Source organism: Penicillium alfredii (assembly GCF_028826965.1).
Source record: "Penicillium alfredii strain IBT 34128 chromosome Unknown utg000007l_segment0_segment0, whole genome shotgun sequence".
Lineage (NCBI taxonomy): Eukaryota > Fungi > Ascomycota > Eurotiomycetes > Eurotiales > Aspergillaceae > Penicillium > Penicillium alfredii.
This window is the reverse complement of record NW_026622704.1, coordinates 188,024-202,946: the sequence shown is the minus strand read 5'-3', so window position 1 is coordinate 202,946 and position 14,923 is coordinate 188,024. Positions and strand designations below refer to the sequence as shown.

The following is a 14,923-nucleotide window of genomic DNA, read 5'->3' as shown; positions in this document are numbered from 1 at the left end:
TACGCGATATGCTTTTCTGATGCTTTTCTTCCGGGTCACTTCTGCTTGTTGCCTGTTCTCTTCTCCCCTGTTATATTCTTTTTATCTCTTCTTCACCCTCATCTCTCTTTTAATTTCCCTCTGATGCTGTTTGTTTTCGAAGGGTTTTCTCTCTTCTTCATTTTGCCCCTTTCGCTTGTCTAATACTTTCAAGGGCCCATGGGTGTATGCTTTTCTTCTTGTCCGGGTTGCTTGTGTCGAAATGTATGATTCCTGGGCGTCTGGGCGGCTTTGGTTTTTTTTTTTTTTTTCTTTTTCTTTTCTTCTCTTGTCTGACTAGTTTCCTTGAAATGGATGCTTGATCGAATTCAGAGGATCTCGAGTGAATGTGTAGTAGTACATGGTGCACAGCACCAGCACAAGTTAACACTCCGTCTTGGAACAGGAACCTGGGGGAAATAAAAAAATATGCGATAGCAGGATGTTAGTCGAGGCAGTTGACATGCTGAAATCTATCTCGATTTGAATGCACCCAGTGTTACAGCAGTATTTGACACCTATAGCAACCTGTCGAAACCCAAGCCAGAAGAGGTCAAAAAGCAACAATTGTATTTGTATGGTACATCGTGTCATCCATTGTACTAATTCAAAGTCTGTGATTATATTTATTCAATATTTACTACTGATTTGATTCTTGAATCTTCAGTAGAAGTATTCCTGGCTTTTATAGGTACTGAGGTACGTAGCGGCCGATAATCGATAAGAGACGCGACTTCAAACAGCCCAAACACGGCAAAGGAGACTCAATTCCTCTCGACATGCTGTAGATGCAATCTGCAACCTTTCTACGGCCCACAATTGCTGATTCTCTGTCAGGCCCAGATGGGCATGGGCCGTTAACACCCTTAGCCTGACTGCGGTCTTTCTCGCCCAACCAAATCCACCACGACAACCACCCACCACAAAACAAACCATCCACGCCGCAAGCAAGAATCAACCCCGACTCGCCCACCGAGGCGGGGGAAACGGGAAACAAAAAAAAAGACCATGTCGGCATCACCCCGGTACCCTAGTCGTCCGCGCCGCATCGACGACGCCCTCTCGCAGCTCATTGACTCCCTGACCCCCGCGCTCCCCATCTCCGCCGTCCAAGACGCCGACGACTATTCCGACGACGAAGAAGCCCTCGCTGCTGCCGAAGAACACCGCCACCATGCCTTGCTCGATCGCGCCTGGCGCGTTCTGGACACCCACGCTGGCACCAACGCCGGAGACCCCGGCTCGCCCGCGGGGCTCGGAGTGCGCCGCGGGAGTTTGGCCGGTGCCGAGAATATCAACAACGCGCCGGATCTGATCAAACGCAAGCTGCGCCGCGAGAATGCCAGCCCGGACAAAGCTGTCCGCTTCTCCAACCTCTACTCCCGTCTCCTGACCCAGCCCGTCCTCTCTCAAAAATGGGGCATCCTATACCTCCTGTACCGCTTGTCGGGCTCGGATGAATCCGCCGTCGCTGATGGCCCGGAGCGCAGTCGTAGCCCCTTGATGGAGGAAGGTCGCCTTCAAAATATGTTGGGGAGAAGCGCTTCGCGTGCTGGGCGAGGTGTCGGAGCTCGAGGGGTCGATTCGGACGATGACGAGGGTCCCGCGATCAGTTCTTCTGCCTCGCATCAGCGGCCTCTGCCAGGGACGAGAATAGAACGGCAGAGTTCGCTGCGCCAGGACTGGGACCGCGAGGGCGTGGACCAGGCGGGGCGTAGCTCGACTGAAAGAGCTGGCAATTTCGACGCAGCCACAAATGATCGGTCAAGTGAGCGTGTTCCGTCCCCACGGCCATCGACAGCGACGCCCACGGCTCCCAGCCGGTCTGCAGAATCGGTTGAGCATGGACTCTTGCGCGACCTGCCGTTTAATCTCCAAGGACTGTCCTCGACGAATGTGCAATTCCAATCCGCCTCGAGTTTGAAGCTCCCACCAAATCTACCAGCCCCGATCATTTCTCTGCTCCATGCGCTGGCGGAACCATGCTTGCTCTACAAGGGGCTGTCGGGGTTTGTGGAGAGTGAAGAAGGCGGGCTGGTGAACCAGAGCTTGCGGGCTGCCATTGCCAATGAGCTGCGGTCGTATCTGAGCTTGGTGGCTACACTTGAAGCAGAAATACGACAGGCGCTGGCCGCAATTGGAGACGCACGCGGGCCGCAGGGCGTTCGGAAGGGCGGCGTCACCTTGAAGCGATGCATGGTCTGGACAAGAGATGCTACAATGGCTCTGCGATTAATGAGTCTGATTGTGGAGGAGGCTCGAAGTAAGTGCAGGCTCTGATTCTTTCTAGTGTTTATTTTGGACATCCCAGACTAATACTAGGTACAGATAAGAAGGGAGGCCAGTTAATATCCTTGATCCATGGCTTCTCATCATCCCATGGTGATCCCTTCGTGGGCGCTTTCGCCGAGAAGCTCCTTGCGCATGTCACCCGTCCCTTTTATGATATGCTACGCCTCTGGATCTACGACGGCGAGCTGTCTGATCCTTACAAGGAATTTTTTGTCGCAGAGCCAGAATTTCGTCCAAGCACTGACCCACGACGAATTGCAACAAGCGTCTGGGAAGACAAATATAAACTAGACGATGACCTAGTTCCCTCGATCATCACACAAGACTTCGCCAAGAAGGTGTTTCTGATTGGGAAGTCATTGAACTTCATCCGGTATGGCTGCGGCGATTCCGGGTGGGTGGAGGCGTATTCCAAGGAGGCCTCCAAGGAGCTGCGATACGGCGACACAGCAAGTCTCGAAACCTCCATCGACGAGGCCTACAAGACAACTATGGCGCGACTGATCTACCTCATGAACGACAAGTTTAAGCTATTCGATCACCTGCACGCACTGAAGAAGTACCTCCTGCTGGGCCAGGGTGATTTTATTGCCCTGTTGATGGAGTCGCTGGCCTCGAACCTCGACCGTCCAGCCAATTCGCAGTATCGACACACACTCACAGCACAGCTGGAGCACGCTATTCGAGCCTCGAATGCGCAGTACGACTCATCGGATGTGCTACGCCGGTTAGATGCCCGGATGCTCGAGCTCAGTCACGGCGAAATCGGGTGGGATTGCTTCACGCTGGAATACAAAATCGACGCCCCTGTCGATGTGATTATTACTCCATGGGCGTCAACCCAATATCTCAAGGTCTTCAATTTCCTTTGGCGCGTGAAGCGTGTCGAGTTCGCGTTGAACAGTACCTGGCGGCGGTGCATGACGGGCGCGCGCGGCGTGCTGGGGAATGTGGACGACAAGCTTGGATCTGACTGGAAGCGTGCGCGCTGTGCCATCGCCGAGATGATCCATTTCGTGTGCCAACTCCAGTATTATATTTTGTTCGAAGTCATCGAATCCAGCTGGGACCAGCTTCAGACGGCCGTTGCGAAACCCGGTTGTACGCTCGACGACCTGATCGAAGCACACACTAAATACCTCAACTCTATTACGCACAAGGGCTTGTTAGGGTCTACGGCCTCTTCCTCGTCGCGGTATGGTACCTCGACCTCGGCTGCGGCCAAACAGCCCGAGGAAAGTTTCCTCAGCCAGCTCCACCAGATCCTTAAGATCATGCTGGCCTACAAAGACGCAGTGGACGGCCTCTACTCCTTCTCCGTGGCCGAGTTCACCCGCCGCCAGGAACTCAGCGCTAAGATCGAAACCCGCACCGCCCAGGGCCGCTGGGGCGTCACAGACCGTGATCTTTTCTCCAGTCGCGCTCCCAGCCGCGGCGCCGCCTCCATGGCCTCCACCCCGGACGTGCGCCCTGCTAGCGCCGGGTTGGATGGCGTTGACATACCCTTCTCGCTCTCAGCCCAGGACCTCGCCGTCGACGACAACATGTTGGCATCACTGCGCGTCCGTCTCCGCGACCTCTCGGTGGACTTTCACTCGCGCCTGAATGTCTTGCTGGGCGACTTGGCCTACCAGCCCGACGTCGATATGCGCTTCCTCGGTGTCGTCATGAACTTCAACGACGTCTACGAGCCTGTTCGTCGGCGTCGTCCCACGGGGCCCAGCTTGCGCGATAAGGAGAAGGAGAGAGAGCGTGAGCGCGCGAAACGAAAGGCTGCCGCCGCCACAGCTGCTGCGGCCGCAACGGGACCGGGAACTGAAGGCCATACACCGAAAGAAGTGCGTCGGGAGATAAAAGAGGCTGGCGTACCGGAGAAAGGGAATGCCAATGGAGCGCGCGCATAGAATTGTTGTGTTTTTTTCTCAAAACATGATACACTAAATGCGACTGACGAGATTTACGATATCTTCTTTCTTCCGGGGTCAACATTTTAGTGTTTTTTTTTTTTTTAATCATAATACCATGTAAAACATATAAAGCAGTGGTGCCGTATCAAATACCGGACAATGCCTGTTTCAATCATTCCACCTAGTGTTTCTATATTTCTCATGAATCGCCCAAGTATACAGACAAGCCGTGATTGGCGTAGAAAAGTAAACGTTCGATCATCCGGCAGAAAAAAAAAAGTGACTGCTCCGCCCAGCTCGACAGCAACAACAACTTCCATTTCAACACCCCCAATTCTGGCTCGAGGAAGCCAGCAAATTCTTGCTGCGAGAAAAGAAAATTGATTGCAAGTTTTTCTATTTTCTTATAAAATTTGCACAATCTGTGCACCCCGGTGCAAAATACCATGGCGAAGCATGGCTCCACGGAGTCGTCGCAGCACGTCCCGGCGTGGAAGAAGCTCGGGCTGAAGCTGAAGTTCGCGAAGGATCCGGTTGAGGAGGAGGGTGGGGCACCGCAGTCTTTGCTTGAACAAGAGGACGGTGTATCGGAGAGCACGGAGACCATGGAGACCAAAAAGCGCAAGAAATCCTCGGTCGATGGCGAGGGGAAGAAGTCTAAGAAACGGCGACATGGCGATGGTTCCGACAACGACGAGAAGATGAAGAAGGAGGAGAAGAAAAAGAAGAAGGGGAAAAGTGAGAAGGACCAGGGAGAGAAGCAGTCAAAGGGAAAGAAGAAGCGTGTTTCTTTTGGGCCGGGTACCAAGGACAAAGACGGCGACGGCGAGAGCGACACGGAAGGCGTTGATCGCACCGATCAAGATCAAGACAATATGGACGTCGACGCACCCAATGGCGTGGATACAGCTGCCGCCGACATAAAAGCAGACGACAAGGAGATCGAGGAAATGAAGAAGCGCAAACGCGAGAAAAAGAAGGAAAGGAAGAGCGGGGCCAACGCTGCTTCGACGAGCTCCCACATCCACGAGTCTCCGATCATGTCGTACCTGAGCCACTACCACCGCGACCGCGCCTCATGGAAATTCCAAAAGAACCGCGAAACCAACCTCTTCAAACACCTCTACTCGCTCGAACATGTCCCCGCCCAATACAATCCCGCTCTTCTGGCCTACATGCAGGGTTTGCGCGGCGACGCGGCAAAATTGCGGTTGCAACAGTCTGCCGAGGAAGTTATCAAGGCTGATATGGATCTTGGTCAAAAATCTGCCGACGAGGAGCCGGACGAACAGGAGAATGGTGCGCGCGCCGAGTACCAGCAGGCTGTGGACAAGTTCCGGGATAGCATTGCTGAGCAAGACACCGAGCTCGGGGCTGATGGGTCCGGAGAAACCTCGACGGGAGATGCGCTGAAGCGTCTGCAGAAGAGGCAGCGAGCTGAACTGGTCTTTTTTGCTGTTGCGGGAACATTGTTCAGTGCAGACAGTGTGAAGAAAGCGAAGTCTTCGCCCAGCCAGTCGGAGCCGGCTAGCAAGAAGAAGCGGAAGAACCGGACGGCTGTTGTTGATATCTCTAGCAGTGAGAGCGACAGCGACAGCGACAGCGACAAGGAAGACGCACCCACCAAGACCTCGCGCAAGGCATCGTCTCCGGACAGCAGCGACGAAAGCACTAGCAGCAGCGGGTCATCAAGCAGTAGCAGTGACAGTGAGAGCGACAGCGACTCGGACGATACATCAGAGAACACGCAAAAGGCTCCAGCGAAGAAGTCCGCGCCAGCAAACAGCAAGAACAGCACTGTTAGCGCCCAAGACAAGACTCCAGATCAAGAAAAGTCTGCTGCAACGAGTGAGTCTGCACCGAAGAAGAAAAAGCAGAAGCGGAAGATCAGAACTGCTCAGATTGAGATCTCGAGCAGCGAGAGTGATAGTGACTGAAAGGGCACGGTGGATTGTCTCAGGGCTGGGCTGATGAGATCAATCATTGATGTTGGGAACTATCATGGAGATATACTTTCTATGCATGGATCTAGCATATCGGACGGTGTACATACTTTGATTCGCCATTGTAGCTATATGGTCAAGTGAATTGCTAGCAACTCGATTACTTTATATTGAGCCATGGTATTCTTACAGCAACCTTTGGAAGCTGCATTGGCTTTGCGGTCGCACCAATCCCTCGAGTTACATTACCTTCATCCCGGATTCTACAGCACAGAAAGTTCATTGTGCCCGGGATCTGGCAATTATGCCTCCGTCGGAGCAGAGTATGGTCCAGGGTGCTTTGAAAGGGGCTGATCGGAATGAAATTCAAATTTAAAATAATGTAGAAACTGGAATCTTTTATTGAAAAGCACCAATTCAGCATTTGAAGTATTGCGTAGAGGCATAGATGAAGGCGGTGAGAGCTCACTCAAGCTGGAGCTGCGCAGGCAGCTCTGGACTGACGCGTGCCAATCCTCCATCCAATTCCCACCCGCCCGAATCTCCTTTCTATCTTTTCTTCTTTCTGGTGATTTTGCTCATAAGCAGATCCTGCCATCATGTCTGGTATCTATCCCTGATCCCCGATGCCGGAGTCGCTCCCATGACTTCATCCCCGACTGACCCTCTTCCGACTCACCAGGCTACGACCGTCATATTACCATCTTCTCCGACCAGGGTCGATTGTACCAAGTCGGTATGTACTTCCAATCCTCTCCTGCTCTGGCCTCGTTTCGTTCTGTGTTCGACCGTCCAGCAGGGTGTGCCGTCACCATGACCGCTGACCCCTCTGCGCTCCCAGAATATGCATTCAAGGCGATCACCTCGGCCAACATCACCTCCATCGGCGTGAGGGGCAAGAACTGCGCGGTGGTGCTCTCTCAGAAGAAAGTTGCCGTAAGCGAACCCCGCCTGAATCCTCTTTTATCGTGCTTCTTCTGATCGGTGCTCGCTCTCCAGGACAAATTGATCGACGCATCCTCCGTTTCACATGTCTTCAGGCTCTCGCCCTCTGTGGGCTGTGTCATGACCGGCTCGATAGCTGATGCCCGGGCCTCGGTCGACCGGGCTCGTGGTGAGGCCGCCGAATTCCGGTACAAGTTCGGATATGAGATGCCGTGCGATGTTCTGGCCAAGCGTCTGGCCAATATCAACCAGGTCTACACACAACGAGTGCGTTCTCCATCTCTAGTCTTTGTAATGAACAGCGACATTTCTGACTTTATGTTTTCTCAGGCCTACATGCGACCACTCGGCGTGGCCATGACGTTGATCTCGGTCGATGACGAGAACGGCCCGCAACTCTACAAGTGTGATCCGGCCGGCTACTATGTCGGGTACAAGGCGACGGCGTCGGGCCCCAAGCAACAGGAGGCATTGAATTACTTGGAGAAGAAGCTGAAGAACAAGGATGCCGCCGAGGGGAGCTGGGACGAGGTTGTGGAGCTGGGCATTACCGCGCTGAGCAATGTGCTGAGCGTCGACTTCAAGAAGCACGAACTAGAGATCGGGATCGTGGGCGGGCCGCAGCCGGACGGCAAGGAGGGAACGAGTACAGGGTTCCGGGCGCTTACTGAGGAGGAGATTGACGAACGGCTGCAGGCCATCGCCGAGAAGGACTGAGGCAATAGACCAGGGATGTTGGGGTCCGGATGTTGAAACCGACGATCCATGAATGACACCTATTTTTTTTTTTCTTTTTTTCTTTTGTTTTGCTATTTCTGTTTTCTCTGCAAGGTTCTCCTGTTCTCGGTAGTGTTGCTGCCCCTGCAAGTTGACACTGGCGGGTGCATCTATTCCCTCGTAGTCGACTAGCTTGATCCTGTCGGCTGTCCAAATATTCGCCACCGACTTCCAGCTGTCACTTGGAATGCGATGGATCACACTGGTTCGTGTCGACGACCAGCAAGGAGGATGTACTGCGTTTCTTCAGCTGTTCGGGGGAGCGCCACAAGTGGCTCAGCGACAGGAAAATGGACTATCCAAGCAGAAAATAGAAAATCAAACAAAAGAAAAACATGCCAGCAAAAGCAAGCCCATCCAATGTGGCTGGAGCTGAACACGATTTCGCTATCGTTTGGGGCTGAAGAACACATCTTCCTTCTTGATATTCCCACAACCACATCTCCCGGTGTGCCCAGGGACGTCTCGATAGAAATTTGATTCGAGAACCCCACGAGCCATGCATCCTTGTCAAAATCCTCACTTCTCCACTCGGATTTGGCCGCAGCCCTCCAATGATGACCACCAGGAGCATATCTTCTCCTGACAAAAAAGCAAAAAAAGAGGATCAAATCGGTGGAGGAACCTAATCTCGAGAAGTTGTCTCCACTGTACCATTCCTGCTCGGGCCCCATTTTTCAGATACACAATCGTCTTTCCTAGTCTGAATCTCCTATACAGCCCACTCTCCCCCACTGACCCTGTTCACAGGGGGTTCCCGGCTCTGCCGTTGACGGTTTCTCGGGAGCTATCGTGTGTGTCTGTGTGGCCCACTCTCTCGCATTGCAGCCCAGCTGGTTGTGCTGGTTCCTGAGGTCGTTTCTTGTCCTGTCGATTGGGTGTAGCTCGCCCACGCCCCGATGATCCTCCCTGACGTCCGGGTCCGCTGTCATGGATAGTCGGCTGTCATGTATGGGGTAATGAGGAGACTAGACCCTTGGTTTTTTTTTTTTTTTTTTTTTTTTTATTCTGTTTTTTTCTACCTAATGTATAAAGACTCTTGCTCGCGCCTTGTTGGGTCCCCATTCTGGTCTATACTTCCATGGGAACAGCAGTTCCTTTGCTCTTCCTTTTGGCACCTCGACTTTTCTTCGTGCCTTTCCTCTCCTTATTCTTTCTTTCTTTTCTTTCCTTTTATACCAATTGGCTTTCTTCTTATTGTGTTGTTTTACAATAATACCTCCCCCCCCCACCTCCTCCGCCCTAATCGACTACCATGGCCGATGGACGTAAGCACTTCGAACCTCGAACCATCTCTATGAAAAATACCAAAAATCATGCTGATTGCCAATTGGGTCCGGACTTGCAGTCAACCAGGCCCGCGCTGTGCGTCTGGCCGAAATCATCAACGACTACCGCACGCTCTTGCTCCACATCTCTCAACAAAACGTCGACGCCGCCCCCGAAGACTACTGGGACGAAGGCTTCGTCGTGCTCCGCGAGTGTCTGGCTGCGGCCCAGGGCTTAATGTCTGCCAACTATCACCCCAGCCCGGTGTCTGGCCAGGGCAATGCCGAGACGGAGAAGGCCGAGTTACAACGGTATAGTTCTTCTTTTTCTTCTTCTTCTTTTCAAAGGGGTATTGGCCAGGCTAACACATTCCGTTGTATACAGTGTTATTCTCGATAGCAGCGCCCGCCGCTTCCAAGCACATAAAATCTACCTTCGCGCCGCCGCCGCCCGACGATGGACGATGACGCGCGCCACGATCTTGAACGGCCCGTCCTCGACACGCCACGCCGCCATGAAGGGCGCTAGCACCTCGCTGCAACAGGAATTGGCGCACATCACCGACCAGCATGTCGTCGCTGACCTGCGAGCCGCCGACCTGCGGGCAGGTCACTGGCTCGACGATGACCCGTCTCTCGATACGATCCGGCGCTGGATTCAGGGCCGGTAATGATGTTACGATACGAAGAATGGCTGTTTCATTATTTCGTTTCATTTTTGTTTTCATTTTTCATTTTCATATCTTTCGAGTCTCCACACTCGGAATGGGCATTTTCGGGAGGGAATTGCATGCTTGCACTAATAGAGAGGGGGCCACGGGATGATCTGGATTCAAGCGCGGGTCGCTTGATTGGCTTATAAAAACAAAGGATGAAAAAATGGCATGGATTGGTTGTGCGTTGATTCCCTTGGTGTGTGGGTAGACTAGCGATTGTTTCATATTTCATATACTTCAATACAGACCTGCTGGGCAGGCAATGGATTCTGGTAAATAGTGAGATGAATACTGCCTCTAGAATGAATAAATAAGTAAATAAAAAAAATTATGAGTAAGTGAGTAAACGATACTCATAACATGTAAGGCACGAACATGCTAAGAAATTAAGATAGATAACCCTAACCCCACAGTAGCCTGACCCGTCGGGCTTCATACGTGTCCACCACACCCCCCCAACTATATAGCCTTGCGTATGCGCTCATGAAAACCCTCGCTTTGTCCATGTCATTGGGCAATTCACTCGGGCCCGGAACCAGACACCTGGGTTCCGAGGCAGACTTGCCAGCTGAAGGATTATGCACACGGCAGGGTCGGGTCCCAAAAGATCCTTCGCCCGTTGCGGTATATAGTCCATGGTTCAATGGGGTCCAAAAACAGAAAGAGGGCCCACAACCCAGCACTACGGATAACCAAGCAAATAATAAGAAAGAAAAGAAGAAGAAGAAAAAGATCAGCATGAACGATGGCCCGTGTACGGTGGGTCCCGGGGCTAAGACGTTAGTCGGGTGAGCGTTATGCCAATCGGCGTGGCGGATACGCATGGGTCGGCTTGAGTTCAGCTGGTGATGGTTGTCTTGATTTTCTGTGTCTGTCACATTCTGCTTTTGCTGGGATTTGTGGATTTGTGCAGAACTTTTTTATATTTGTTGTTTGGTGTCTTCGGTGGCGAAGATCTTGGTAATAGTAATAGTGTCGCCTCAATTTGCAGGTGAAACTAGCTGAAGGGTTGATAGTATTTACGATCGGACCAGGTTGTGGGTCTTCTTTTGTTCTCATTTCTTTTCCCAACGGATGTGCCATGTGTTGACTGTCTCCCGCGCGTTGACCCGAACCGATCAGCTGGGTTCTTCCCTGTGCAATGACTGCATAGTCTGTTTTTGACCCTATGGATTGTTATATAGATTGTGGTATAACCATAATAGCCCAGGTTTCATTATATAGAATTCGGTATTTCCGGTTTACACTCCGAGAAAACCACTAGACCATAATTGCTAGTATATCTTTACTTATACTCGACTTATAAGTAAAGAACCCATTCTAGTATCTGGTTACTGATAGAAAAAAACGTATGGATATTGAGCCATACATATATCTCACTTTGTCCACTTCTTCCCTCGAATCTATAACCTGGCGAGTTTCTACCTCAGCCACCTGTATACTTCACCCGTCGGTATAGCCCGAGTGCATTGAATGTGATCTCTTGATCCTCCCCGTGGCCTCGATAGACCTAATTCCATTTCCTCCATTCGTAAAAAGGGTCATTTGCCCTTACAGTGAAGTACAATGGGTCAGACTCGGGGGTTGGCTTTTATGGTCAGGATAAACTCTGCCGCCTGACAACAACACCAATTAAATCAACTGTGAAATGAGCTTAAAGTAGTCAAGAAATATCCCTTCAACATCCGACTCCCCCATGACCGCAGAATTCCAAATCCCCTTAAACACACCGATCCTGTCTTACCCTGGGCCTGAACTTGCAAACCACCTGGTGAGAAAAAGACACCAACTTGTCTCTTTCATCGAGGCAGCATGACTGATATCTCAGGTTACACCGAGACCCTGCGCAGGTGGAGAGGTCACGCTGCATCTGTCGTGGACTTTGTGCGATCGCCATCTATAAAGCTCGCTTCCCGGGGCCTTGGTAGCGGCGTCAGTGGGTTGTTATTTGCAATTGATTATTTATTATTGCTCACTGCTTATTATTCACTGCTGCCTGCTATTCATTGTGCTTTATCCCAGTCTTATTTGTTGTTTTGTTGAGCCACGCGTAAGCCACCCCCGCTATACTGCAGATTTGATGTCAACGGTACAAAGGCCCCTTAACAATTAGGCTGCGACATTAAGTACCCCGCGATCCGAATCTTCCCCATTGTCATATCATCGACAGCCCTATATCCGCGTGTAATTACCTGCTGAGATCATTTCACAACTGTGGCTTTTCGACTGAGCCTAATCGTCTCATTTGCTGCTGTGGTCTTGCTGGTGGCTGTATTGTTGCCCTCGTCTTACTATTCGCGTCCTCAGCCTGCACCACCTTCGTCCGGAATGAAGACCGTCGCCTATTTTGTCAATTGGGTATGGCTGTCATTTTTTCTTTCTAGGGATTTCATTCTCGACCCTCTTTTTATGCGGCTTGCCACAATACTCATGTCTCGTCCAGGCAATCTACGGCCGCAACTACAACCCGCAAGACCTGCCCGCCGAGAAGCTCACCCATGTGCTGTATGCATTTGGCAATGTTCGCCCAGAAAGTGGAGAAGTGTATGCCCTCCTCCATTGTTTGCATCTCCCTTATCGTATTTCTCTAATGTGAACTCCAGGTACTTGACCGATACCTGGTCCGATATCGAGAAGCACTACAATGGCGACTCGTGGAATGATGTCGGCACCAATGTCTATGGCTGTATCAAGCAGCTCTTCCTGCTCAAGAAGCGCAACCGCAAGCTGAAGGTCCTGCTGTCTATCGGCGGTTGGACCTACTCGGGCAACTTTGCGCAGCCGGCTAGTACGGACCAGGGTCGGGCGCGATTTGCAGACTCGGCGACGCGGCTGGTGCTTGATTTGGGACTTGATGGTGTGTTTATATGTTATCTCTTTTGTTTTCCTTTGCAATTGACTGACATCAACAGGAATTGATATTGATTGGGAGTACCCCAAAGGTAACATCACCTTGACAGGACTCGTAGCACCGCTGGGGTGACAACTAAACCAATGTCCAGATGAACACGAGGCCGAGAACCTGGTTGCTTTGCTCCGACACTGCCGCGAAGTATGTATTTTTGTAATAATTTCATAGGCTCTGCAAAAACTGACCACGTTGACAGTCCCTCGATCGAGCCGCAGGTCCCGACCGCCATTTCTACCTGACCATCGCGTGTCCTGCCGGACCCAGCAACTTTGAGAAACTCAAGCTCTCCGAGATGACGCCGCTGCTGGACTTCTACAACCTGATGTCGTACGACTACGCCGGCAGCTGGGACAGCACGGCAGGCCACCAATCGAATATCTACCCGTCGCATGCCAACCCCTCCTCGACGCCCTACTCGACTGTCGCCGCCCTGAATCACTACATCAACGTCGGCGGCGTGCCCGCGTCCAAGATGGTTGTCGGCATGCCGCTGTACGGCCGCGCCTTCACCAACACCAACGGGCCCGGCACGCCGTTCTCCGGCGTTGGTCCCGGTAGCTGGGAGAATGGCGTCTGGGACTACAAGGCGTTGCCGCGCCCCGGTGCCGGCGAGTATACCGATTCTGAGGCTACCGCGTCCTGGAGCTATGATAGTGGTGCTCGCACAATGGTCTCCTACGACTCTGTCCCCATTGTCCGAATGAAGGCGAGTTTTATTCAGCAGCGCCAGCTCGGTGGGGGCATGTGGTGGGAGACCAGTGGTGACAAGGGTGGTCGGGCGGGCAATCCGTCTGACGGGAGTTTGATTGGCAATTTTGTGGAGGCCGTTGGCGGCGAGGGTGCTTTGGATCAGACGGCTAACGCCGTCAATTACCCGGAGAGCAAGTATGATAACTTGCGGGCGGGCTTCCCGGGTCAGTAGTGACTGACAGGTGAGTGTAGTACTACTACCAGTCTAGTTTATGGCAAGCAATGGCAGATGCCCAAGTTTTTGTAATTTTTTTTTATCCGACAGTTCTGCGGGGCTTCTACCAGAAATGGTTCCACCCACATGCCCCATCAACCGTAACATCAACCATGATATCCTATCACTAAATGATCTGGTCCAGCGGGACTAGACCAGAACTCCGTCACAGAACATCCGGCCCAACGTGGCCCGTTTATTTGGACTCGTCGAAGACGTAGGTGAGGTGGCACTTGCCGCAGTACTGGCGGTTGTGCATGGCGGCCATGAAGACACCGGCACCGCACTAGATGAAGTTAGTCAACGCAATTCTCTTTGTTGAGCCAATGTGATATGGTGATGACATACCTCCGGAGCAGGGCACTCGCGGCGGAGGCGCTCGATCTTGCCGTCGCCGTCCACCTTGTAGTACTTGAGGACGGCGAGCTTGGTCTTCTTGCGCTTGTGCTTGATCTTCTTGGGGGTGGTGTACACCTTCTTCTTGCGCTTCTTGCCACCACCACGCAGGCGCAGCACGAGGTGCAGGGTCGACTCCTTCTGGATGTTGTAGTCCGACAGAGTGCGGCCGTCCTCCAGCTGCTTACCGGCGAAGATCAGGCGCTGCTGGTCGGGGGGGATGCCCTCCTTGTCTGGTGCGGGGTGTCAGGGCATCCATGAAAAAAAAAAAAAAGTTTTCGTGTGGGCGACAAAACTTACCCTGGATCTTAGACTTGACATTGTCAATGGTGTCCGAAGACTCCACCTCAAGGGTGATAGTCTTCCCCGTCAGGGTCTTGACGAAGATTTGCATCTTGATGAAGGCCTGGTGGGTGGTCAGTCAAATGCCCGCAAGTTGCGCCGGCGAGGGCAGTGTGCGCCAGACACAATGCTGAAGGTCGCATTGTGTTCTGAGCACTCGAGCCAAGGGAAGAATATAACTCACCTCGACAAGACTTGTCTTCCTCAACCTTGCAAGATGAAAGAAATTCGCCGTGGACGGGTTCGGCTGGAGATTAAAATCGTTGTGCGGTCACATGATTGGTCCTCAGTCACATGGCGAAATGGTCTGTGGAAATCACATGATATTTTTATTGGGTCTAGCGAGATTTGCCGGAATAAAGATGGCCCGGATTAGGGCAACACCGTAGAGCTTGGCCTCAGGCACTCTATGACATCGCCACCGCGACACCATGGAAACCAGAG

The 14,923-nt window shown here is 52.3% G+C and overlaps 6 protein-coding genes across 6 annotated transcripts; 5 read left to right on the top strand and 1 right to left on the bottom strand.

Moving 5' to 3' along the window:
• Positions 1-1,026: 1,026 nt before the first annotated feature.
• NUU61_004736 (tubulin gamma complex associated family protein) lies at positions 1,027-4,214 on the top strand (the record flags this gene model as incomplete). Its single annotated transcript, XM_056655318.1, has 2 exons — positions 1,027-2,281; positions 2,347-4,214. 2 exons carry the CDS (start codon positions 1,027-1,029, stop codon positions 4,212-4,214), a joined length of 3,123 nt encoding a protein of 1,040 aa, XP_056510931.1.
• A 449-nt stretch (positions 4,215-4,663) lies between these two features.
• Positions 4,664-6,154, top strand: NUU61_004735 (WKF domain-containing protein; the record flags this gene model as incomplete). The annotated part of the gene is made up of 1 exon (XM_056655317.1): positions 4,664-6,154. The coding sequence occupies one exon, from the start codon at positions 4,664-4,666 to the stop codon at positions 6,152-6,154; it is 1,491 nt and encodes a 496-aa protein (XP_056510930.1).
• A 605-nt stretch (positions 6,155-6,759) lies between these two features.
• On the top strand, positions 6,760-7,822 carry prs2 (proteasome core particle subunit alpha 1; the record flags this gene model as incomplete). The annotated part of the gene is made up of 3 exons (XM_056655316.1): positions 6,760-6,766; positions 6,843-7,096; positions 7,160-7,822. The coding sequence occupies 3 exons, from the start codon at positions 6,760-6,762 to the stop codon at positions 7,820-7,822; spliced, it is 924 nt and encodes a 307-aa protein (XP_056510929.1).
• Positions 7,823-9,137: 1,315 nt separating this feature from the next.
• On the top strand, positions 9,138-9,821 carry NUU61_004733 (uncharacterized protein; the record flags this gene model as incomplete). The annotated part of the gene is made up of 3 exons (XM_056655315.1): positions 9,138-9,150; positions 9,231-9,462; positions 9,536-9,821. The coding sequence occupies 3 exons, from the start codon at positions 9,138-9,140 to the stop codon at positions 9,819-9,821; spliced, it is 531 nt and encodes a 176-aa protein (XP_056510928.1).
• Positions 9,822-12,194: 2,373 nt separating this feature from the next.
• Positions 12,195-13,699, top strand: NUU61_004732 (glycoside hydrolase family 18 protein; the record flags this gene model as incomplete). Its single annotated transcript, XM_056655314.1, has 6 exons — positions 12,195-12,224; positions 12,310-12,410; positions 12,470-12,723; positions 12,779-12,808; positions 12,869-12,918; positions 12,974-13,699. 6 exons carry the CDS (start codon positions 12,195-12,197, stop codon positions 13,697-13,699), a joined length of 1,191 nt encoding a protein of 396 aa, XP_056510927.1.
• Positions 13,700-13,937: 238 nt separating this feature from the next.
• NUU61_004731 (ubiquitin-ribosomal 40S subunit protein eS31 fusion protein) lies at positions 13,938-14,152 on the bottom strand (the record flags this gene model as incomplete). Its single annotated transcript, XM_056655313.1, has 2 exons — positions 13,938-14,027; positions 14,090-14,152. Coding segments are annotated over 2 exons (153 nt in total), but the record flags the coding sequence as incomplete, so codon positions are not given.
• Positions 14,153-14,923: the final 771 nt, after the last annotated feature.